Consider the following 26,929-nt stretch of genomic DNA (forward strand, 5'->3'; position numbering starts at 1 on the left):
AGCTGCATGACGGAAATACTACATTCTGTGTTACTAAATGGCTAATCCAGCTCATGGCACCCTCTTGCAGTTGCAGTTTGCCTAGCTAATGGCTTCCAGGAGCAATAAAATTTTGATTTTTCACTATTTCATATAATTTTTGATGGAATTAGAAAAATTAAATGCTGTTATTATCTTCTCAGTAACCATAATTTAAAAGTTTAACACAGTAAGATGTAGATTTTAGTTAGACAGTGTATATATGTCTTGATGCACAGAAGCACTCCAACTATCTTCACTGAGTATTTGAAAACGAGCGCAATTAGTGACCAGCAACAAATTTTACAAAGAACTTCTACCTTTTATGAAACTTTTTCTTGCTGACACGGTCCCAAAAATGCTGAAAGAAAAAGTTGATTGCTTGCTACATTTTCACAGTTAATGGAGTAAAACTGGCATATCTAGCACGACATTTTGATTTATTACTACTATATTCGCAATACGTTTTGCAGACAGTGTTCACATACATCACTAAATGTACCTGCAAAACAATATCACTGTATCATACAGCACATAGATCAGGAGATGTGGCGTCATAAGCATTGAGATTTGTGAATAACTAGCATTTGCTTAAAAAAAGGAGCATAAATTACACAGACTATACACATGTTTGATAATGAGAGCACTTGGCGACTTTCAACCAACTTTAAACATAAAATATTTTGTCAAACTTAACTATACTTGCCAAATATTAGACCATGTACGGTGCAGTTTGACGTGTTTGTCAAGCATAGATCGTGTTTGACGTGTTTTAGAGACATTATTGACGGGAAGTTTGACAAGATAGCAGACTTCGTTTGTGTTGACGTTTCCCTGCGCATTTGTAGTGGAAAGTCTGTGTTGAAGTTACCCTGCACATGTGTAGTGTAAAATTATTTTATTACGGTTTATCTCATTGTATCGTGAGTTTCCACTACCATGGAACTACTGTCACGTATAAAAACAAAATTGCACTAACAGTTACCAAAAGGCATAGTTACCATATCTTTCGCAACCATATACTACGTATGACGAGATTATGAACAAAATCGATACTACACGCGTACAGTGACGTACAAGCGGATTGGAATGAAATAAAAGAAATCGAAGTTCTCCGCTTCTTCAACCGACGATGTGGACTATATGTTGCGGTATTTAAATGACCTGTCATTAGACGACGAGTAGAAGAGAATAACTCTTCTCGTACTTGTGCCGTCTTTTTCAATGTGAGTTTGGAGTAACGCTAAACAAGTTGTTAAAATTTTCACTGTCCATCCGCAGAAGGTTGATACAATCGTCATTAACGGGTTTCCAGTTGCATATTTCTCATTTTAAACCATTCCCGTGACCAGCGTCTTGTTTTCTTCTTCTTTAAACACAGTTCCGGAGTCAATGTTAGAAATACTTTATCTGCGTTTGTAGCCATTCCGACTAGTGTCAAAATACAGTATACATGACTAGTGTCTGCTTCAGAAAAGGTTAAATTTACAAGCTTTCTTAGTACGTGTACGGGCTTGTTTCACACATCAGTGGCTAGATAAGGGGGAATTTGACAGCCAAGTTTGCTCTTTTAGGAGGGATTTAATAAGTTCTAAAAATGGTCATTGTCCGTTCGGAGAAAGTTGAAGTAATCATCGGGTTGTTGCAGTAATATTTCCTTTAGCATATTTTCATGGGTAAATCTCTCATTTTAAGCCATTTCCTATACCATAATATTGTTTTCTTCTTCTTCTCTAAACAAAATGCCAAAGTCAGTGCCAGGACTGCTTTGTCTGCATTTGCGGCGGTACTCACTACGCCCAAAATACACGTGAACACGAATAGCGCCCGCCTCATCGTGAGATTAAACTGACAAACATTGTTTGGACTTTTACGGCCTTGCTTGATAAATCCGTGGCTAGATAAGACGATTTTGTCAAACACGTTTGATCGTTTATGGGGGGGGCCTTAATTTCAAAACCTTTCTAAACCTTCTCTCCCGTACATGCTTCACGACAGATATTAAGTCATTTGTAAAGAATCAGAAGTTTGAAGCTGTTTTATAGACGAGAGTGGGAATCTTTAAAGATTCTGGGGTTTACTGGCAGAATAGAAAAGGCTGGTTGAGGTCGCCTTTGTATCGTTGTGTTAGACGATGGCGCCAACAAATCTTTAAGCGGTTTGTATCTTTGCAATGTAATTTCAAACTTGAACGTCTTTGGGTCTGTACCTTATATATTTGAAAGTGTGAAGCGGGAATTTATGTAATCATAGGGAAATATGGAATTCAACGAAGATTTTGTCAATATCCAAAGAGCGCTTAATAGCGCTCAAAATAAATATGGTTCTCTGTGCGATGCATCTGTCACTGGTAATTATGTTTTGCTAAACCTTCGTGCTTGTCATAGACGTATTTCATAACTTTGCCAGGCTGTAAACAATCACCTGTACGCACGTTGACACTTCTTAAACAATTTAAAACTTTAAGAAAAATAATTTACATTTTGATTTGATATGTGGAAATGTAATAAAAAGTATCGCAGGAATGTAGAGTGTATAAAATACTTCTTGACAACTGCCATTTCGGTAAATTTTTGAGACATGAAAGAGTAATATTTACAGAGACTCTGTCCATTGTACAAATTCGCGAGAAAGAGCCATGCTGTGACATTGTTTTCTGGCCGATTGTGGTTCCATACATACTTAATCGTTTCTTGTAAAGCATCAGTCCGCCAACCCACTCTATATGCATTAGACTCACTCCTGTGCCTTGTACTGATAAATCACACTGTACGAAGGTAATTTAAGAAATATTTAGTGGCTACAGTTTTCTGAAAGCGTATACCTTAATCTTTACATTGTAACAGAGAGAGTGTAGAACGTTTTGTGTTATAAAAACATTCCAGCCTTAGTCACGCCCTTGTACAAAAACTAGTATTTCGTATGCTATCATGTGTTTGTCACAGCATACAATTTTGGAGTATGCAGCCATCATAATGGGCTTATTATTACTTCCTAACACTGTTTGAAGTAAAACATTAAATTTATTCCTCAACTTCTGTACTTTTTGCTCACTGTTGCAACTTCTTGAACACATTTTGTCCAGCGTTTAAGAACCTGATGTATTATGTCTATCTTCCACTGTTTCCATTTCTTCCTTTCTTCTTGCATTAACATTCTGGAACATACGAATCTTTTCTGTCTTTCGTACTTCATATATATGCCATCACTTGTCAATGATTTGGGCACTGTGAAAAGTGAGTTCACGCACTTATTTTGGAAATATTCTTGAAAGTGGCCCTTCTCCCTGAAACTAGCTGTTTTCTTGAGTGTTCTGAGTAGTTTTGTGCAATGTGCCTTTAGTTCCTCATTTATGTCAGCCTCTTCACCTCAGAGTAGCTTTAACATCCTACATCCTCATTTATTTGTTGCATGTATTCCAGTCTCTGTCTTCCCCTGCACGTTTTTACCCATTGCATCTACTTCCAGTACTCCCTGATGTCTTAACACATGTCCATCTTCCTGTCAATGTTTTCCACATGTTCCTTTCTTCATTAATTCTGTCGACAACCTTATCAGACCTATCTGGTGTCCCACAGATCAGTGATTCAATACTGTACCACTCTTTGCTCCAAACGTACATTCTCAGTAACTTCTTCCTGAGAGTAAGGCCTGTGGTTTTTTTTTTTTTTATATGTCTAGTTCCATAGGACTGAATTGAGGAGCAAATCTCCAATGTCTTGGAACATACCAGTACATTAAATCACAACATAAAAGTAATAACAGATAAAATAAAATATTTATATAAAAAAAGCCATAAGTTTATGTAAACACAATCAACAGTATAACACTGGAATCAGTTTAACTTTTCAAAGAACTACTCCTACAAAATACTGGGAGGGACCCATGGGGAAACTCTTCAGTTTCGATTTGAAAATGTGAGGATTACTGCTAAGATCTTTGAATTCTTGTGGTATTGTATTGAAAATGGATGCAGCAGTATACTGCTCACCTTTCTGTACAAGAGTCAAGGAAGTGTGATCCAAATGCAGATGGGATTTCTTCCTAGCATTAACTGAGTGAAAGCTGCTAATTCTTGGGAATAAGCTGAGAGAGGCCAATGTCAGAACACCCAGACTAATGAACAGGGGTCGGCAAGAGGTTCTCGAATTTACGCCTGGAACCACCTGTTTGTGAGCAAAAAATATCCTTTGAGAATGGGAAGAGTTATTCCAAAATATGATAGCATATGTCGTCAGCAAATGAAACTAAGCAAAGCAGACTACTTTTCGTGTCAAACTATCATGTTTCTCGAAATTTGCAAACTGTGTGTGACACAATGGTCTACTCAGTACAGCACTGAACGACAGCTAAAGGTATACAAGAATGAAACTTCCGGCAGTTAAAAGTTAAACACAGGAATTTGCAAGGATGCCAACCACATTTTGTTCCAATGCACCATTGGTGCAAAATTATGAATGGTGTGGAATTTTCTGAACAGTCCTTGTATGCTTTACATGCCTCACTGGTCAGGAACAACATTTGCTGCCGGGAATGTGTGTAGTTTTTATGGTGGAATTGATAGCCATTATCGGAGTCCTACATTTTATTAAACAGAGCTCCCTTGATCCCATTTTAATTTGTAGTGACTAAATGAGTGTCTCCAGGCCATTGATTGGTATTACTGTTATCATTCTATAAAATATGCTATTGATGATCTGGGTCATTCCATGCTAACTCACGTTACAAAGTGATGTTTGTATTATAAGTTTTGGACAATTAACAGAAGAAAATGTTTCTATTAAATATTTTTATACCTCAAAACATAGTTTATACAGAATGCTCTGTAAACCTTTATCACAATAATTGTTACATTACTATATTCATAAAACCAAATCTTATAATTATTTTTGGTAACTCACATTACATTTCCAAGAAATGCCTTTTGCATATGATAAAGAAAATACAAAAATCTGCTCTGTTTTATGTGAACGTTTCTTATAAGTTTTACATACAATACCAGAAGATCTGATAATTATTTTAACAAAGTTCCAAACATTTAATCTCCAATAAAATAAAGATTAAAACAATGAACAGGTAACTCGCATTACAACATACAGTAACTCACGTTACATTGTCACAGATCGCAGTCAAACTTGAAATAAGCACAGGAATTTACAACACTTGGAGGGTTCACTTTTCTGACAACCTCATCTTTAATTTCAGGCCACTTCCAAAATTTCCCATCTTTCATCATAACATCAACTTTAAGCTCACCATTTTCAATTTTAGTAACATTACCAGGAAAATATGAATTGTCATATTTTACCACCACCCAGTCATCTACTTGTATGTCTAGTGATTTTTCTGTTCTGTTAGTGTTTTCCTCTGCAACTGATGAAGTGGTGTGTCCCACAACTTCATTATTATAGAGTTCCAAGTGATGAATTTTAGAAATGTTCAAGAAAGTCTTGCAGTTCTTGATTAAGGCTGAGAGATGTAGTTTTTTGCTTCTTTGGCTAAAGTCTTCGTCACCCATAAGAACTGCTGTCACATTAGAAGAAGAATTTAACAGTGCTTTTACAAAATCTGTTGCACTGTTTACAACAAATTTCTGGCTTTTCACAAGAGACCAAACTTGGCCTTTGACAGCCCCACCAATTCCATCCACTGGCCCCTTCCCATGAGAAGTTGCAAAGCACTTCCATGTAATTCTTTTGGCATGACTCTTACTTAGAACTTTTATAGCCTCTGCAATATATCTGTTTTTAAACTGGGAAGCAGGACCATCTGACCAGATTGTAACTTCTCTAATATCTTTTGGTAGTTCTTCAAGAAGTCTATCAACATAGGGAACGACAGTGTTTTTTTGTGAGATCCAGATTATCAGATACCAACACGTAGGGGTGAGAAGTACCTGAATGCCAAATCATGGCAGTAAAAATACTAATTTGATTGTGCTGCCAATGTGCACTTTGAATTTCGTCTTGATTTTCACATGTAAAATTTTCAGAAAAATCGATTTGCATCATAGCAGTTAGCATCACAGAAGATAGTGATTCCTTATCGCTCTGATAGTTCTTTGATTGTTCTCTCTTAAAGTAGCAATGCTCCAAAAATTTAGGTCCTATGGCAAGAATATGATCAATAAGATTCTGTAGTGTACCTTCTTCCTCTGCTTTCAAAATTCTGCCATCACTCTCTTGCCACACATACCATTTCACGCCATACTCTTGTACACCAGTACATAAATCAAGAAGTTTAACTGCCAATAAATCGTTACATTTCACGCACTTTCCCAACCAACAATCGGCTGTAGGCACTGCACATAGAAAAAATTCTGGCTGGTTACTGGTGTACTTGGGTATTTGAGGTACTATGCTATGAAGAGAGTTAATAGCACAGATGAAATTCTCGTGATATCTGCAGAGACACACGTTTTGTGGAAGTTTATTGGCAAGCATCACATGTTTGGGTCATAATTTTGCGAATATACTTTTACCAATCACTTTGCCATTTTCTTCACAAAACATTGCATAGGCTTCTTTCAAAGAAAACATCAAGTGTCGCATTTGCAACTTACTCTTACCTTTCTCATCTTTTACAGTCACAACGTCTTTGTTTCCAGGGGCCTGTCTGCTAATGTAATCCCTTTCATAGAATTTGCTCACTGCAGTTATTATTTCATCACCTATTTTTTGTTTAGAGATTCTTTCTACTTCTAAAGGTTCAACATATGTATGATACAATCTCCTAATAACACATTTTTGTTTTCTGGGTGATTCTGGAAGTACGCGTTTCACTTTTGATATGGCTTTTCCCAATGAAGACCTATTTTTATATGGTGGAGAGGCAGAACTACTTGGTGCAGCCGAAGATGCTTCCTTTAGCCGCTTCCTGTACTTGGCAACTCTTTCTCTAACATTCCATTTCCTGTTTGCAGCAATCCTTCCTTGTTCTCTTTTACTCAAACATTTTTCCTGTTCCTGCTTCTTTTTCCTGAATATTTTCATAGTTTCCTTGTGTTTGATTTTATACTCTTCATATCTGCCTTCATCTTTAATTTCTGCCTTCTTCGTCTCATCTTTTCAGCTGCACTTAAAGGTGTTCTCAAAAATTGCAAATTGTTATAAAATAGAAATAGATATTCCCTATGGGAGTTTATGTGGCATATGGAGATAAATATACATTAAAATTGTTGAAATATATTGTTTGTTGTGTTGTATGTAATTCAGAACCAATGTGACTGATCAAAATTATAACTAATCCTGCAAAAATTATGGTAACTCACATTACATAAATAATGGTAACTCACGTTACATGAATTAAATATCCTATACCAGGAGAAGGCTTCCAGGAGGAAATTTATTTGAGACACCAAATTATCAAGTACACTTATGTGAAGAACAGCATGGAATATAAGTTTCTGTACTTTAATATATTTTGTGAAAATCTTAAAAAATTGGCATTTGGTAACTCATGTTACACATTTTGGGTTAGCTTATATAAATGTTTTTGTGTTTATCATGCTTAAATTGTTTGCTTCTAAAATATACCAAAAAGAAGTTATGCACTTTAAAGTGATGTATAAACCACAAAGAATTATTATAAATTTCATGATTTTTTTTCTTACCTTGAAATTGATCAAATCTTCTGCATGAACAAACTCAACAATATAATCTTCAAAACAATGGCTCTCACAAGTAAACAATAGGTTTTGGAGGGAAAAATCAATCTTGCCAACAAAATTCAATGCCCAACCTACATAAGTAACGGGGGAAAATATTCCCACAGAAAAATTATTTTTTTATAATGATTCCTCATTTACATGGAATGACCATCTCATTGACCTTAGTCATGCTTCCTGCTCGGTTGTCTTTCTCTGTGTCTCAAGTTGTGTAAGCATCCCAGGGAGTGAACTTACTAATCATTCAGCTAGAGGAGAGATTACTCATCCAACATTCGCTTTATCAATCACAGGTGCTAATTTATGTTTGCAAATAACACCTCTCTTTACTCAGAGATGGAATGTCGTCTCGTGGGTTAATGTAACCTGTAACAAATTTTGCACTTTCAAGAAGACCACTGCTCTATGGCGCTCCTCCATACATCCCCCCCTCCCGCTCGAGTGGGTCCGGGGGTTAGAATGAGGTATTCCTGCCTGTTGTAAGAGGTGACTAAAAGGAATTTCACACATTTTGGCCTTTATGTAATGGTCCTCTGTCGAGTTTGACCTCCATTCCTCTAAATTTTTGTGAAGAGCAAGCCAATTGGGGAAGGGTGCCTTACATGATGCATCATGTCCATCATGTGCTGAGACTTCTCGCATCCATCATTGACATGGATCTGCACATCCGATCATTCTCCAGCTGTTGGGCGAGGTCACCCTCCTGGGTGCATTTCCCTCCATCCACTGTGCAGTATCGTTTTCTGTGCTGACGATAATGGACTTGTTTGCTTGTTTGCACCTGATATCCATCACAGTAGCCAGTCTGTTGTGGTGGGGCTGCCATGTACCCTGTTGGTTGTAGCCCCCTGTCTACACAGGGATCGCTCTGCTGATGCCTGCGCCATTAAGTCCCCATGTATGCCAAGGAGCAGATGCCCATCACCCAGGGGCAACGGGACGATGGCAATGGCCATCCTGCCAGGTGGCTTTGCTGCGGCTGGGTGGCGCCCATGGGGAGGGCCCCTGGTCAGAGTGGATGGCATCAGGGCAGATGACACACAGTGAAGCATAGTACGTCATCTCTTGCTGATGGTCCAATCCAGGAGTCTCTAAGTGGTTGACGTGTGAAGAAGTATGACCCCAAATTGTTCCCTTCCCTAGCCACATCATGGGAGGAATGCCAGGCTAAGGGTGGTAGCGAAACTTACTCCCCCCGTACCTCGTATGTACGAGATCTGATGTGACACACTTCATGTTGACGAAGTCTCAGTTTTTTGTGAAGCATTTAGAGGACAAGTTTGGGGAGGTGGAGGGATTGTCCAGAATGCAATGGGGGTCAGTCTTGGTAAAAACAGCATCCACTGCCCAATCACGGACAGTACTCAGCTGGGACAATCTGGGGGATGTTTGTGTTTCCATCACATCCCATAAGAGCTTAAATATGGTCTAGGGTATTACATTTCACAGGGATCTTCTTTTGCAGTCTGATGATGAGCTGTGCGCCAACGTAGAGCGACGAGGAGTTAATTTCATCTGGCGTGTCCATAGGAGTCCAGAGGATAATCGGGTAGCCACCGGTGCCGTCATCTTGGCCTTTGAGGGTGATACATTACCCAAGAAGGTCATTGTGATGGTATACCGGTGTAATGTCAAGCAATATATCCCTCCCCCGATACAGTGCTAAGTGCTGGAAGTTTGGGCGTGTCTTCCTGCTGCACTTCCAGCGTCATATGTTGTGACAGTGGACGTCCATCACATCCCAATACTTCATGTGCCATGCCTCCCATGTGTGTCAGCTGTGGAGAGCACCATTCCCTTGCTTACCAGACTGCAGGATTCTCCAGAAGGATTGTAAAATCATGGAATACAAGACCATGGACTGACTGACCTACACTGAGGTTAAGAGGAAATTTGACTGCCTACATCCTGTACCTCTGACATCTTATGCCGCTGCTACGAGAACAGTTCTAGCCCCATCAATTCAGTCAGTTCCAGTTGGCTCTCAGAGCCGTAAGACTACACCTGCCCCCTTAATGGTGCGGGGCACTTCCCTCCCTGTTGTTCCTGCACCACCTACCTTGGGAGCACTGCCCCCCCCCCCCCTCAACCATCGGGGACATCAGTCCTTATCCAGAGAAGCGTAAGAGTAAGTCTTCTTCGGATCCTCTTGCTGGGAAGAGGTCCCTTGGGTCCCCCCCTTCCCAGGTTTCTACTAGTGGGAAAGATGACACCTGCCAGTGGCTGAAGTGCCCAAAAGCAGCTGATCTTAGGGCTTCATGATCCTCCTCAGTCCCGGAGACTTAGTCAAAGAAGCCCTCCCAGCCAGAGAAACCCAAGGAACAGTAAGAGAAATCCAAAAAGAAGACCCTCAAAAACAAGGAAATTACAGTGGCACCCACACCACTGCTACCTACAAGCTCTGCATATGAGGGTGAGGCGGAGATTCTGGCGTCCGCTGAACCCTCGGACGCAATCGATATAGACTGCTCAGGAACTAAGTCGGTGGCAGCTGTGGCCCTGAGGCGTTAACTGCCTCATTGAGCATTTCATGCCTTCCCTGCCTCACGATAACGTTATCCTCCAGTGGAATTGCTGCAGTTTTTTCCTCCACCTGTCTGAACTACGGCAGCTGTTAAGCTTTATACCTACTTTCTGCATTGCCCTCCAGGAAACCTGGTTCCCGGCAATGCTGACCCCTGCCCTCCGCAGCTGTACGGCATATTACAAGAACCATAGTGCATATAATAGAGCGTCAGGTGGAGTTTGCATCTATGTCCTGAACTCGGTGTGTAGTGAACCTGTGCACCTTCACATACCTCTTGAAGCTGTGGCTGTCAGGATAAGGACGACACAAGAAATAACTGTCTGCAATGTATATCTCTGTCCAGATGGTGTGGTACCCTGAACGTCTTGGCTACACTGATTCATCAACTCCCTAACTCTTTCCTACTTTTGGGAGATTTGAAAGCCCGTAACTCCTTGTGGGGTGGCATCTTGCTTGCTGGCCGAGATAGAGAGATCGAAAATTTACTGTCTCAGCTCAACCTCTGCCTCCTAAATACTGGGGCTCCCACACATTTCAGTGTGGTTTATGGCACCTATTTGGCCATTGATTTATCAATTTGCAATTTGCAGCCTAGGACTTTCCCCATCTGTCAACTGGAGAGTTCACGATGACTTGTGTAGTAGTGACCACTTCTCCATCATCCTCACTCCCCCCGGTGTCATGCCCATAGACACCTACCCACATGGGCTCTAAACAAGGCAGACTGGGAAGCTTTCACCTCTGCTGTCTTTGTTGAATCTCCCCCACATGGTACCATCAATGTGATGGTAGAGCGGGTCACTAGAATGATCGTTGCTGCGGCAGAAAACACGATCCTTGGTTCCTTAGTGTGGCCCCAGCGAAAGACAGTACCTTGGTGGTCACTGGAAATTGCTGAGGCCACTGAAGAGTGTAGGCAGGCTCTACAGCGGCATAAGCGGCACCCATCTCTGGAGCACCTAATAGCATTTAAATGGCTCTGTGCCTGCGTTCACCACCTTATAAGCAGACTGAAACAGGAGTGTTGGGAGAGGTATGTCTCGACCATTGGGTGCCATGTGTCACCTTCCCAAGTCTGGACGAAGGTCAGACGTATTTTTGGGTACCAGACCCCAACGAGAATCCCTGGCATTACCATCAATGGCGTGTTCTCTACTGATGCAAATGCGATAGCCAAGCACTTTGTTGAGCACTATGCTCAAGCCTCTGCATCAGAGAATTATCTCCCAGCCTTTCACAGCGGATTGAAGGGAAAGTCCTCTCATTCACTACACGCCACAGTGAACACTATAACTCCCCATTTACAGAGTGGGAGATCCTCAGCGTCCTTGCACATTGCCGTGACAAAGCTCCTGGGCCAGATCGGATCCACAGTCAGATGATTAAACAGCTCTCGTCTACAAGCGACATCTCCTCATCATCTTCAACGGGATCTGGCGTGATGGTGCTTTTCCATCGCAGTGGTGGGAGAGCACAATCATTCCAGTGCTCAAAACTGGTAAAAACCTGCTTGATGTGGATAGCTATCGGCCCATCAGCCTCACCATCGTTCTTTGTAAGCTGCTGGAATGTATGGTGTGTCAGCGGTTGGGTTGGGTCCTGGAGTCACGTGGCCTACTGGCTCCATGTCAGGGCGGTTTCCGCCAGGGTTGCTCTACCATTGATAAACTTGTGTCCCTTGAGTCTGCCATCCAAACAGCCTTTTCCAGACGCCAACACCTTGTTGGTGTCTTTTTTTTATTTACGAAAAGCTTACAACACGACCTGGCGACATCATATCCTTGCCACATTTTATGAGTGGGGTCCAGGTTGGTGCCTCCCATAGTTCCTCCCATATCCAGGTAAATGGGGTCTTGCGGGGCTCTGTATTGAGTGTATCTCTATTTTTAGTGGCCATTAATGGCCTAGCAGCAGCTGTAGGGCCGTTCGTCTCATCTTCTTTGTATGCAGACAATTTCTGCATTTCATACTGCTGCTCCAGTGCTGGTGTTGCTGAGAGGCGCCTACAGGGAGCCATTCACAAGGTGCAGTCATGAGCTCTAGACCACGGCTTCCAGTTTTCGGCCTCAGTGTTGTGTGTCATGCACTTCTGTCGGAGTCATACTGTTCATTTGGAACCAGAACTGTACCTTAATGATGATCCACTCCCTGTAGTAGAGACACATTGATTCTTAGGACTAGTTTTTGATGCCCGATTGACATGGGTTCCTCATCTTCATCAGCTGAAGTGGAAATGCTGGCAGCAATGCCCTCTGCTGCCTGAGCAACACCAACTGGGGTGCAGATCACACTACACTGCTGCAGCTGTACAGAGCCCGTGTTCAATGCTGCCTTGACTATGGGAGTCTGGTTTATGGTTTGGCGGCGCCCTCAGTGTTGTGTTTACTCGACCCAGTGCACCACTGTGGCGTTCGACTAGTGACGGGGATTTAGGACGAGTCCGGTGACCAGCGTCCTGGTGGAGGCTGGAGTCCCTCCATTGGAGGTTAGGCATGCACAACTGCTCTCCATTTACGCTGCACACATTGATTGTTCTCCTGAGCATCTGAATTACTGTCTCATTTTCCCAACCACTGTGCTCCTGGATTTGCAGCCCAGGTCAGGGCTCACAATTGTGGTTTGCATCTGATCGCTTCTGTCTGAACTGGATTCCTTCCCTTCACCACCTCTACTCGAGGTCCATTCATGTACACCTCCATGGTGTAAACCTCAGCCGAAGCTTTGCCTGGACCTTTCACATGGCCCTAAGGACTCAGTTACTCCCAAGGCTCTCTGCTGTCACTCCCTCTCGTTCTTGACTTATTCCAGGGCTCTGAAGTGGTTTACACCGACAGCTCGATGGCTGATGGTCACGTTGGCTTAATCTACTTTCACAGAGGCCATATTGAACAGCATTCCTTGCCCGATAGCTGCAGTGTTTTCACTGCAGAGCTGGTGGCTATATCTCGTGTTCTTGAGCACATCCATTCATGCCCTGGGGAGTCATTTCTTATGTTTACTGACTCCTTGAACAGCCTACAAGCTATCGACCAGTGCTACCCTCATCATCCTTTGGTAGTGACCATCCAGGAGTCCTTCTTTGACCTGGAACGGTCCAGTTGTTCAATGATGTGCGTCTGGACCCCAGGTCACGTCGGAATCCCAGTCAACGAACATGCTGACAGGCTGGTGAAACAGGCTACACGGAAACTGCTTATGGAGATTGCCATTCCAATAGCTGACCTGCATTCATTATAATGCTGCAAGGTTTTTTGGCTTTGGGAGACGGAATGGCATAGTCTCAGTACGCACAATGAACTGCATGCCATTAAGGAGACTACGAATGTGTGGAAGTCCTCCATGTGGGCCTCTCGAGGGACTCTGTGATTCTCTGCCGGTTCCGCATTGGTCATGCTTGGGTAACCCAAGGCTACCTCCTGCGCCGTGAAGACCCACCCCAGTGTCAGTGTGGTGTCCACTTGACAGTGGCCCATTTTCTTTTGCACTGTCCTAGTTTGGCTGCCCTGAGATATCATCTTCAGTTACCGGACTCATTATCATTAATTTTAGCAGACAACACCTCATTAGCTGATTTGGTTTTACGTTTGGTATGTGAGGGTGGGTTTTATTATGTGATCTAAGTTTTAGCGCATGTCCTTTGTCCTTCAGTGTCCTCCACCCTAGTGCTTTTAAGGTGGAGGTTTTAATGTGTTACAGAGTGGCTGGCTTATCCTTTTATTTTCTTGTGTCTGTGTTTTTCTTTTCCTATTTTGTTCCTAGTAGTGTTCGTTGCTCTTGTGTCATTTTTGTGGTTTTTCCTTCCTCTCAGTATTGTGCTGTATGTCTAGTTTGTTTTATTCTTTCCTTTGTTGAATTGTTACAGTAGGAACAAGGGAATGATGACCAAGCAGTTTGGTCCCTTTCCCCCCTTGTAAACCAACCAACCAACCATACATTCCTCCTGGGAGAAATCCAGCATCCTGTCGCCTCCATATTGCACATACCAGATTAACACACAATTTTATTTTACGTGAAACACAATCCCCACATTGTGGTTCCTGAGCAATACAAACAGTAGCTCTCATCCTGGTGGAACGACGTCTCCTTCTGGCTCTCTATGAACGTGGTATTCCCAGATTCCTTGTTTCTAGTATTGGTGGATGACTGACAGATAGTTGAACTGATTCTCCATTTTTTGATGCTAGGGTAAAGTTTTTAACTAATTTCAAGGCAGGAGCAGGAACTTAGCATTAGGGCATCTCCGCCATTTGCTGGGTTTGGGGGACCATTGACACTACCTCCTATGCCAGCTCTCTTTGTCATCTCTGTTTTAAATGCTATTAGATGTGGTTAGCCCCATTTTTCTGCTGCTCCTTTTTTTCCATTTTAGGGGTAGCACTCCGATATATAGTGTTTGCTGTTCTCTTATTTGACTGTATTTTTTTTTACTTTAATGGATCGGGACAGAATGCAGAGCTCTGCAGGATGCTTGCCTGGCACCATCCCCCTACTGATCCTTTTATTTCGCTCACTTCATTACTGTCAGTCCAACTGATGTCCATCACATTTTTAGCCTTGTGACATTTACCGTTACACACCTCCTGGCTAGAAGTCCTTATTTACTCTGTAACTGTCTTCGTCCATAATTGAATTGGCAGGAGGTTTAGATGAGGTGAGGTTTCTTTCACCACAGATGACCACTAGGAGTCCCCTCATCTGCTCTCACCTATGCACCAATCCGGCTTATATACTTTCATTTGTCTTTAAATTATTTCTCAGCTCTTGCATCAGTACTGTGTTCAGTGATTCAGTTTTACTACTTGTACATGTCGTCATAATAGGATCAAATTTCTGGCTGTCATCACCAGCTCCAGATGAACACTCTCTTCACTGACAGACTGATGTCCTCGTTGTTTAGTCCCTTAATTCCCAACTAATCAAACATTATACTGAACATCTCAGTGGGGTCTTCACAGACAGGCATGATCCCCGAAACCTAGTCCATGTACAGATTTCCCACATCACATCCTCACATATCCCTAGACTCCCTATCACACCCAAGAACCAGCTGCCCAGGAGAACCCCTCTTCCTCAGCCAGTATCATCTCAGGCTGGAACAACTAGGAAATGGGGAATGTCCTTACCTACAACTTTTACCACACATCCCAAAGTGGTATCTGCAATATCTTGGTCTATATTTATGCCACAATCAGTCTCAATCCAATATTGCATGGGTCACATACCTGTGGAAGACCTAGGTGCAAGATTTGCCCAATACTCCCACTTGGCACATCCTACTCCAGCTCCATCATAGTCTTATTCTATCCCATCAGAGGCAGAGCCACCTGTGAAAGCAGTCACTTTATGTACTAGCTCTGCTGCAATTTCTGCACAGCATTTTATGTGGGCATGATGTCCAACCACCAGACCACCAAAGTGAATGATTACTGCTAAATTGTGACTGAAAGCAGAGTTGACTAACCATCAGTGGAACAGACTGCTGCGCGTAACATGCTGGACTTCAATGGCTGCTTCACAATATTTGCCATATGGATCCTTCATTCCATTGCCAACTTCTGTGAACTATGTAGATGGGATGTGTCCTAGCAACACATCCTCCATTCCTGTAATCTTTTTGGCCCCATTCTCCACTAGCCTCCAGCCATGTGCTCACCTCCACCCTGAACACAACTCATCCATCATCCACACTGTCTTCTGCACACTCTCTCCTCCCTCTGCTCTGTAACCCCCTCCCAGTCCACTCCTACCCCACATCATCATCATCATCATCTACTTCTTCATGCACTGCACAAGCTTACCTGTGTCAATGCTCATGTTGCGTTCTTATCCTGTGCACCTGTTGCCACTCCCTCTTGCTTTCCAATCTCATGTGAGTGCAGTTTCTATCTCCCTCTCAGTCATTAGCCACCTTTCCCCAACTACCTCTTCCCCTCCCCCTCCCCCTTCCCTTCCCCCTCTCCCTCCCTCCCCCCCTCCCCCCCCCCCTCTCTCTCTCTCTCTCTCTCTCTCTCTCTCTCTCTCTCTCTCTCTCTCTCTCTCTCTCTCTCTGTGTGTGTGTGTGTGTGTGTGTGTGTGTGTGTGTGTGTGTGTGTGTGTGTGTTGGGGGGGGGGGGTCACCTTTCAACTGCTCTCAATGCTTCTACTATTCAGTGAGTTGTTACCTTCATTCCATAACATATTTTTTTTTCTTTATTTTCTTCTTCCATTCCTTTCTTTCTCATCTTTGCTGTCTGTCTGTAGCCCATGTAAAAGGAGCTATAGTTTTCATACATTTAAGGTTCGTTGCCATTTTGTCCACTTCGCTGCATCTTCAACTGTGGAGCTTATGTCTGAAAGGCATTACTTTTTAACATTGTTTGCAACAGTTTATAGTCTGTAGAACAAAGAAGGGAAAGTCAGGGTTTAATATGTAATTGAAGACGAACTCATTACGAATGATTTTTTTTGTGTTTAAAGTGGAGCTTCATTTGGTGATAGTATTTGGGTAAGCCAGTTAATCGGAGGTGGTCAAGTGCATTTGACTTTCTTTAAATTTATATTGAACAGATTATTGTAGTTTTTGGCTTTCAGTACCTCTTTCATTTTATTTCTCCACTAGTGACCAGCCATATTAATATGTAGTGGTGCACAGAAACTTCCCTCTTGGATTGGTGTAGATATTAATGAAAACTGTATCAAAATCACTACAGTTGTGTGTGAGATTAGCCATATGAGGCAGACAGAAAAACTTTGCAGAGGACTTTAGTTTATAATATCAACTGATTACAGTGCTTCACTGCACCCTAGAGTTGCAGTGGTTCTTTACTTCACTGTTTTTCCCAACAGATAAGGCCTCATCTCTGACAATGGATCAATCAGTATAATTATGCATACATCAGGGGGTAGATGGGCATGGTGCATAAGGATACATCCAAAGGTGCCAAGTCACATTGCAAATGCACACAGCTGATCTAAAGGCTGGCACAGAGGCCTTTATTGGCCAAGAGTATCCACCTCCAGAAGTTTCCTGTTTTGTGTATTTCCAGAAGAGTTAGCAACTTTTACTTTCTGTGATTTATTTGCACATAGTTTGTGCTTAATAAAATCTGTGTTGTTGAAGAAGCAGATTTACAAGAATGGTGGTGATGATTTTTCTGAATTGCAACCTACCCCATGCTAGAATGGGACTGTTCAGACCATTTTACTTAGTTTTTCAACCATGATGAACAAACAAATTTCTTGAGCTCTTGGAAACAACTCAACTGGCAGCATGAGCTTGTACAGAAGTTGACAGATCTGACATGTCTGCTTCTGACAGTCCCAACTTTCCAGCAATTTAGTGAAGTTCAAGAGGGTTGGGAAGTGTATCAAAAGCATTTGCACTTCATTTCCAGGCAAGTGACTTTAAGTGCCCTGAGCAAAAATGGGTCTTTGTATTGTCTACGAACCACAGCTCCAGTGTGCCAACATTAGCCCATTTATCTCACTCGTCACTGCTACCCCTCACCACTATTCACTCACTTTGAAGTGAACATTTTGCTACAAAAATGCATCGGTGACTGCTCATTTAGAGTTCCTTTCTAGGTAGCATCAGAAAATTCTACTTCAGAGGGGGAACGCAAATCTACAAGGACCAAATAGAAAATGCAAGTTTGCATGTTCTTGTCAATTTTATGTGATTAGATTAGCACCAAGCAGTAAAATTTTGTGCCAAGCACTACAGCAATCAGATCCTTCTTTAGCTGAAGTTATACATGTTGCTAGGGCTTTAGAGTGTTCTAAGCTGCTTCGACTTCCATTTCTACAGACCGTGAGGTATGAGAGCTGCCATGTCAATTGGCAAATGAGGTGTAATCTAATCCATCTGGTGGTGAAACAGCGAAAATGTCTTGCAGTCCAGGTGCTCTCCCCCAATGCCATAAAATGTTTCCCACTCTGGCTTGTCAAAATTTTTGCAAATGCCCAGTTGTCCTGATTACTTTTCTTAAATGTCAGCTTTCTTTCCCACTTTATAATGTTGTCTGTTTTTGTCAGAGTCATATAGCAGATGTTTCCCAGAGCTGGCCTTGCAGTCAACAGTGAAGTGTGCTGATTCAAATTAATGAGATCACAGAGTCAAGGGTAGCCTTTTGGATATAGGGGGATCCTTCTCAATTATTAATCAACATATGTATCTCTGACTGGGCTCGCCATCCTTAAAAGTAGTTGTGGATTAGCTGTGGACATGTGCTCATCCTAAAATTCTGATACTAGGCTAGTAACAGTATTGTGAAAAGGAAAGTTGCCACTCACCATATAGTGGAGATGCTGAGTCGGATAGGCACAACAAAAAGACTGTCACAAGTAATAGCTTTCAGCCAGTAAGACCTCCATCAGAATTAGATGGCGAGCGGGCGCGCACGCACGCACGCACGCGCACACACACACACACACACACACACACACACACACACACACACACACACACACACACACACAAAAGCAACTCTCACACACGACTGCAGTCTCAGGCAACTGAGGCCACACTGCGAGCAGTGGCACCGGCATATGATGGGAGTGGTGACAGGATGGGGGGTAATGAGGAGGTTGGGGTGAGGAGGGGGGGGGATAGTAGGGTAGGTGTGGCGGGCAGTGACATGCTGTTGGGGAGCTTGGAGGGACGAGGTGGATAGAGGGTAGGGCAGCTATGTGCAGTCAGGAGGTTAGACGGAGGGAGCGGAGAGGTGGGGAGGGAGCGTTAGCTGAAAAGGAGAGAAGTAAAAAGACTGCATGCTATGGAGGAAGTGCTGGAATGGGAGCAGAGAAGGGGCTGGATGGGAGCCCTCACCAACATAGTCCTGCAAAACCATATCAACCAAGCCCAAACTACCTTGCAGTACCTCCTCTCCATCTGCAATCCCAAATTCCAGGAACCCATAACAACATCGAAACTCTTGCTCTCTGGGAACTAGAGCAACATGCACAATATCATCTCAAAAAGTTCTCCACTGTGCTCACTTTCTACTCCCTCCCTGGAGTATCACTGTCCACTACCTCTACAACAACCTCCAAGCCTCCTCCATGTCCCCTCATAGCTGACAAACCCTTTCTCGTAGACCAACTACATTTACCCTACCCTCCAAAACTTCCTCCTACCACCACACAGAATCCAGAACCTAAACAGACCCAAAACACAGTCATGAACCTTTCTTCCAAATGCCTTAACCCCACAGAGATATCAATCCTTCCCAAAGGCCTCGCTTTTTGCCCCATTCCCAAATTCAATCATGCAGGACTTGTTAAAGACCTCTCCTTCTCCTGGTCTCTACAGTGGAAACACTTTTTTGCCACCAATCCTACCAATGAGACTCAATCAAAGACCAATGTTGAACCGTACCAACTCAGTTCCTCCATCCAATCATGATCCACACCCACTGCCTCCAAATCACCCCCTGTTAACTGTCCAGAATTTCTTAACCTTGAACCTTGCCCCACTACCATTCCCCAAATTCCTCAACATGCAAACTAACCTTACAATCGCAGAAAGAACTGCAGTCCACCATCTTAAAAGTGATCCTGATCTTATAATCCTACCTGCGGATAAAGGCTCCACCACTGTTGTTTTGAACTACAAGGATTGTGTGGCAGAAGGACTCCCATCAGCTGTCAGATACATCCACCTACAAATCTTGCCACAGTGACCCCATTCCAGAAATCCAGCAGGATCTCCAGTCACTCCTCACATCCTCAGGCTCTTCCCAGAACCTCTCCCTGGATCCATGTCTCTACTCACCCCTACCACTCCCCACTCCCACCCTCTACATGCTTCCTAAAACCCATAAACCCAACCATCAAGGATGCCCCAATGTGGCCAGTTACTGTGCCCCCACTGAGAGAATCTGTGCTGTCATAGACCAACACCTTCAACCTGTTACCCAGGACCCACCCTCCTATACAAAAGATACCATCATTTCCTGCACTGACTCCCCACAGTTCGTGTCCCTTTACCACACGGTGCCCTGCTCATCACTATTGATGCCACTTCCCTTTATACTAACATCCCTAATGCCCATGGCCTTACCGATATTGAACACTACCATCCCCAACGCTCGACAGATTCCAAACCAACTACCTCCTTCCTAGTCACCATGACCAACTATATCCTAACCCACAATTATTTCTTCTTTGAAGGCATTACCTACAAACAAATCTGTGGTACGGCTATGGGCAACCGTGTGACACCGTCCTATGCCAAACTATTCATGGGCCATCTAGAGGAATCCTTCCTAAACATCCAGAATCCTAAACCCCTCATGTGGTTCAGATTCATCCATGACATCTTTGCGACCTGGATCGAGGGTGAGGACACCGTATCCACATTCCTCCAGAACCTATCTACATTCCTTCAGAACCTCAACAACTTCTCCTCCATTGCTTCACCTGGTCCTACTCAACCCAACAGGCCACCACCAACAAACTGTGACCAAGAAACAAGTGTACCACCCTGTTGCTGAGTACACTGCTAAACATGACATCCTCCATTTCAATGATTGCTTCACACAGTCTGTACCATATGGATCCTTCCCACCAACATCAGCTTTTCTGAATTGCGTAAGTGGGAACTCTCCCTGCAATATATCTTACATTCACATTACCCTCCTGACCTCAATCTTCGTTAGTCATTGTCCTCTCCAATCTGGCCCCTTTTCTGTTCCCATTCCAGCACTGCACAGCCCTCCTTCCTCCATCGCATGCAGTCTTTTTACTTTTCTCCTTTTCTGCTATCCCCCACTCCCTCCCCACCTCTCTGCTCCTTTCCTCTAACTTCCTGACTGCATATATCTGCCCTACCCTCTTTCCACCTCCTCCCTCTGCACTCCCCAACAGCATGTCACTGTCCGCCATGCCTGCCCTACTATCCTCCTTACCCCCACCCAGTCGCCACTCCCATCAAGCTCTAGTGCTGCTGCTCGCAGTGTGGCCTCAGTTGCCTGAGACTGCAGTCGTGTGTGTGAGTTGCATTTGTTTATGTATGTGTGTGTTTGACATCTAAATCTGACGAAGACCTTACTGGCTGAAAGCTATTATTTGTGACAGTCTTTTTGTTATGCCTATCTGCGACTCAGCATCTCCACTATATGGTGGGTGGTAACTTTCCTTTTCACTATATTGTTGCATTCCATCCTGGATTTTGCACATTTGGTACTAGGTTAAGTAGTTCTGGAATTATTGTGTAAGCAAGTAATCAGAACTCTCTCTCTCTCTCTCTCTCTCTCTCTCTCTCTCTCTCTCTCTCTTTGTTGTTGTGGAACCTACAGTGGATACAGTTTTTTGTATGGATGTGTAGTGCCGCCTATGGTTTTTTCTATCAAACTTTCTGTCCAAGAAGTTCAAAGTATACCATTCCATGTGCAGAAGTAGAGCTTCTGTGTCTCCAAAATGTTCCCTCGTTTTCTCCAGGCCTGGGAATGGCTTCTGGTTTCCTTTTCCATGTTACATTTTGCAAAACCCATCCAGTACTGTGATTGTTTAGAGGAGTTAAAACTGCTGTCCCTAATTCCTTATATTAGATGGGCATCACCTTTAATCAGTGTTCACAGATCAGGTGGATTGTTATACCTTTATGGTTGTTTCAAAAATATGGTAAATGATCAGTCAGTTGTGGTCTCGTGCCTATCCACTTGTGATGAATCAGTTTTGAACTTGATTAGAGTTCAATATTTCTCTAAAATCGATCTTTTGGAAGCTTATTTTCAACTTATTTGAACAGAATTTCCAAACCCATACTGGTATTAAATATTCCATACAACCTGTTTCAAAATCAATTTTTAGAATGAACTATTGCCAATATTCCACAGTGCATCAATTATTTTGGTGATATAGCAGTCACAGGAAGCAGTCATGAGGAGCATGTTGAATATGTGGCAAGTACTTTTTGTCCTTTTGCATCACTACCAGAAGTGTTGCAGCAGCCACACATAAGGATCCACTCTTGAGACAGGTTTTTAGCTACCCACAGGCACTTCCTCCTGCAGTCTCTGCAGAACTTCATTGCTTCTTATCGACAAGGCCATACTCTTCATCTCTGCAAAGATGACCTGTTATTGAGTCAAGATGATGGTCAGTATTGAGTGGTGATTCTGGAAGTTCTGTTCTCCCATATATTGCAACTCCTACATCAGCACCACTGGAACATTTCTAGAATGAAGAATATGGCCTACTGACATTTATTGGCGACAGGTGAAAGAAGATATTGTGTGCATGACTCAACACTGCCCAGCTTGTCAGATGCAGTAACCAGCACAGCCCAAGCCTACCAACTGTAGCCTACACTCAGCCAGCTGTGGGACTGAGAGCATTTGGATTTTATGGGTTCTAGTCCATGGGACCATGTGACTGACTTTAATAGCTGCATATTCTCATTTTCCTTACATCATAAAAATGCAACAGAACACAATGGAAAATTTTGCTAAGGCCCTGGTCACTGTTTTTTGTATTGAGGAGCCAAACAAGTTCTTTTCACCAATAGTCAATGGCAGTTTGCATGTACTGGTTTCAAAAGTTTTGCACCCCAAATGCAATGTTACCACACCTCCATTTGACTTGCCTCTAATTCCATGGCTGAATGTTTTGTGCAAATGTTCAAAATGCAGATTGAAAAACCAATTCTGTGCTGCTTTCTATTTTGTCCTCTTACAGGCCAACACCAATCCACTATCAAAGCCTAGTGAAGCTCTTGCATGGACACCCTATTGTTCATAGTTAGATATGCTGCAGACTCTCTTGGTACAAGAAGAAGAAGAAGAAGAAGAAGAAGAAGAAGAAGAAATGGCCACTTCTTTTAAGGTGGGAGTCATGGCCTTCATGTTTGGCCATTTGCGTGACTTTATACGTAGCTCCATCACAGCCCAACAAGCCACCAACTGATCTTCGTGGCCACACCTTGAGGCATCCTTCGCTGGTACAGCAACCAGCTCCATTTGTTTGTGCCATCTGGGCACACTCCACCTGTGGATATGCTACTCTCATGGCACGCAGCCCTCCTTGCCCATCCCTTGGGCCAACAACAGCAGATGTGGGTTTTGATTTCAGGATGACATTCCAAGTGATGGGCACCTGGCATTCCCAGTCCTCCAGCCATCATCCACCATCTATATGATTTGTACCTGAACAACAATATGCAGTGGATCGTCCCCCTCCACCACAGTTTGCATTGGGTCTTACATCAGACCCACAGCCTTCTCTGGAAGCATCAGCAAGCCAGGAGTCCAAACTGTCATCTCCTCATGCCTTTCCAGTGGCAGACCTGGGAACAGCTCCTCTACCATTGGCAGCATCCAAAGCAGCATGCCAACTTTTGCAGCAGGCCATATTGCATCCCTTCATCCCCCCCCCCCCCCCCCCCCCAACAAGATGAGTTCAGTCTTATAGGCTGATCCAAGGCAGAAGGGATCTTGTAATCCACTCGACATGTCAGTGGATCAGTGGATATAATTATGCACATGTCTGGTAAGGTTGCTAGGGAGGATACATCCTCTGGTGCCAGGTCAAGGGCTTCCGCGTACCATCACAACCACAGTTGTCAACCAGCTGACATTTATAACAAGCCTCATGGATACCTATTAATGACGACACTGTTCTACATGATTTTCTCATGGACTGTGATTTGGACTTAGTTGTTACCTACCATTGGCTAGCATATATATTTGCCTCTGTACCTAATGTGGTACTGTCTTCAGACACCTTTCTACCAATTTGTGATTTCAATAGCGAACAGAGTATCGGTGCCTCAAGAGCTTGGTTCATATTAGAATGCTTCCAGAACCTGTAAACAGTATTCTCCTGCACTAACATGTGAGATTTTCAACAAACTTCCAGATTACTATGCTAGTCAGGAGCTATCCACTTACAGAAGTTTTACATTTTGTGTATTTCCAGGGGAGTCGAGATCTGTACCTCCTGTGATATATTTTTACATAATTCGAGCTTAATAAAATATGTGTTGCTGAAGAAGCAGACTTGAAATAAAAACATTACAGTCCAGAGAAATAGAAGAGATTTTTTCCTTGACATGCTGTTTTGCTTTTTACTATTCCTAAACTATAAAATTAGATTTTATTTCTTTTGTGTCAACTGTATGTACTGTTTCTGTTGTTTCAGGAGATAGCCTGAAGACCAAAGAGATCACTGAAAAGTTAGCAGCAGTAATTCGTGAAAAGTACAAAGATTTCTTAAATGCTAAATCAGAAAATTTGCATGATGGTTTGAAAAAAATAGTAATATTTTTATTATTGAATTCTGACATGTTTGATGAGGACCCATTAATGGCAGATGAAAACTGCGGACATCTCATTGGAAGCATCCCAACTGTCAGTAAGGATTTACTAATTTCAATATTTTGGGATATAGGTTTGCAAGCTTATGTCTATGATTTCATTGCAAATGGACCACCGTCACTTGTTATTCATGTAATAGATACACTGGCTCACAAAAAGACTTCGATGGAGCTGTATGATGCCCTGGAATTGAGCTCCAAATCAATTGTAGGTATATATACACAACTTTTGAAGATTTCCTTAGGAAGAATTACTTCAGAAAACATGAATTATTGTTGGTGCAGATTCACAGAAAACTTAAAAAATTTCTTGACAATATTTTTGGACCCAGGGAAGAAACGATTTGAAGGAAGAGGAACTAAAGACTTGCATTATTTTGCAGGTTGTGCAATGAAAAAGTTATTAATTGTGTGTGAACATTGTTTAAAATATTTTGTAAATTGTCCAGAACATAATGATAGTATACATACCATTTACAAGAGCATAGATTATCCCATTGAGGAATGTAAACATGAGGAACACTGTAGAACTGATTCTATTTCTGAAATTACCAATGACTTACTTACTGCTTGTTTGCATAATTTGTATGGAGTTACAGTAGATTTATGGTTGTTTTGGGTAGAATGTGATGAAAAAGATGAAAGGCATTTGCAACTGGATATTGCTGAGGCAAGCTTTCGTGTCTCTGAAGCTATAAATAGTGTTCAGGAGTTCAGTCAGAAATTTTCTTGTGTGGAAAAATTGTTGCCCTTACTACAGCGCTTTGCTACCAAACCTATAAGTGAGGAAGACATAATAATGTCTGCAGATCTTGCAACAGTAATGAAAAATATACCAAATGAAGATAAAAGGCTTAATAGATGGTGGAAGGCCTTTCTTAGTTTTGATTGTCTCTGTGAGACTGAAGAAACTTTGGTGTGCTTGGAAGGGAATTTATCAGTGGTGGATAAAGATGATGTTTGTAGAATACTAGACATTGCTGCTAATAAATTGTCTTCTACTGAAAATTTAAGTGATATCCCATGTGAGAGGTTGAAACACTTGTCACTTAATGCAGTGAAAAGTCTGGAGCTACCACTGCAGTTTGAAGTGTTGAATCATTTCTTTTCGAAGCAGGGTGTGACATCTGTACTGGAAACAAAAGAATTTAATAAAGATTGTACAGAGTGTTTCAACAAATCTACGGAATTTTCTGAAGAAGCAAAACAAGAGGAGGTAATTATGCTGTTGTTACTCCTTTTAAGGAATTAGTTTGTATACATTGTTGAATTGAATGTGCTTAATACTGCTGTATGATGGAGTGGTGATTATGATTTTGGGATTTGAGGGGGGGGGGGGGGGCACAAAGTGTTGCCAGTGTACTGTCAGCCACACTTAATCTCTGCTTGTACCTACAAAGTAGCCAATGCAGTGATCAGGTGGTACTTGAGAAAGAACTATGGGTGACTGGCACCTGGCCCTGCCACACATTATCAATGTTTGCTGTTCGTAACTAATCTATAATATAATTTTTGTACACATATGTTTTAGCTGTTTTTCCACTACTTTTTACAAATTACCTTTTGGTCCATTATTAACTGAAATGTTCATATTGTGTGATACTTTTTTACAGTTTGTTAAACAGTGTGTTGCAGTCTGTTTACAATCACCTCAGAATTTTGTAACGAAGGCATTGTCAGAAGTGCTTCATAACAAGCAGCAGCTTGCTGTTGTAATTAATGCACTTAAAGAATTGAAAAGCCCATTGTCTGCATTAACAGTGAATGGAAATAACCTGATATTGCATTCCATTGAAAAAATTATATTGAACAAGTTCTCTGAAGATACTGAGGCTGACAACTACATTTGTATGGTAAGTTATATTACCTGATTACACTATTTCTTTTAATGGTTGCCAACTCTCTTGATCCGTGATATGAGCAAATTAATTTTATGTATCTGCCAGTATGTGAACCAACATACCTGCAAAATGAGAACTTTACTGGAGTTTACCTTTGTAGGTAATACAGAATTGACTATACTTCTTAGTTGAACAACAGAAAATATTTTATTTCCATCAAAAATTAAAAATTCCTATTTAGTTGAAATTAGCTCTGGTGTTTAGTAAAATTCTTTCCTTGCAACCTTATCTTTCATTGTAGCAGTTATTGATTTGGCCTGTTAGGAAGCAGGCACTGTAATATATTATGCTGATGTTGAAACGATACTTACAACACATCTTAGAATGTTAGTCCTGAATCAGATAAAAAAGGAATACCTGAGAAGTGATAGGACTTAGTTTACTGCTAAGAAATTCATGTGTTATTCAGGCAAAATATAAAACCTCTATTGGCATTAATAGTCATTCATTGTGTGCTGTGTTTTCCACCATGAAGGAAAATTTTCGTGAATGTGGAATGGATCAAGGCATACATTATGTGAAGC

General features: G+C 42.2%; 1 protein-coding gene across 2 annotated transcripts in view; it reads left to right on the forward strand.

The window, feature by feature from the left end:
- Positions 1-2,219: 2,219 nt before the first annotated feature.
- LOC124596281 overlaps positions 2,220-26,929 on the forward strand; it is an 84,238-nt gene continuing 59,528 nt past the window's right edge. For both annotated transcript variants that reach the window (XM_047135370.1, XM_047135371.1), the window contains exons 1-3: positions 2,220-2,368; positions 24,330-25,720; positions 26,118-26,357. In XM_047135370.1, the coding sequence (XP_046991326.1) occupies positions 2,278-2,368; positions 24,330-25,720; positions 26,118-26,357 (1,722 nt within the window). In that variant the 5' untranslated portion in view covers positions 2,220-2,277. The remainder of the gene's footprint in view (positions 2,369-24,329; positions 25,721-26,117; positions 26,358-26,929) is intronic.

This window comes from Schistocerca americana, chromosome 2 (genome assembly GCF_021461395.2).
Source record: "Schistocerca americana isolate TAMUIC-IGC-003095 chromosome 2, iqSchAmer2.1, whole genome shotgun sequence".
Lineage (NCBI taxonomy): Eukaryota > Metazoa > Arthropoda > Insecta > Orthoptera > Acrididae > Schistocerca > Schistocerca americana.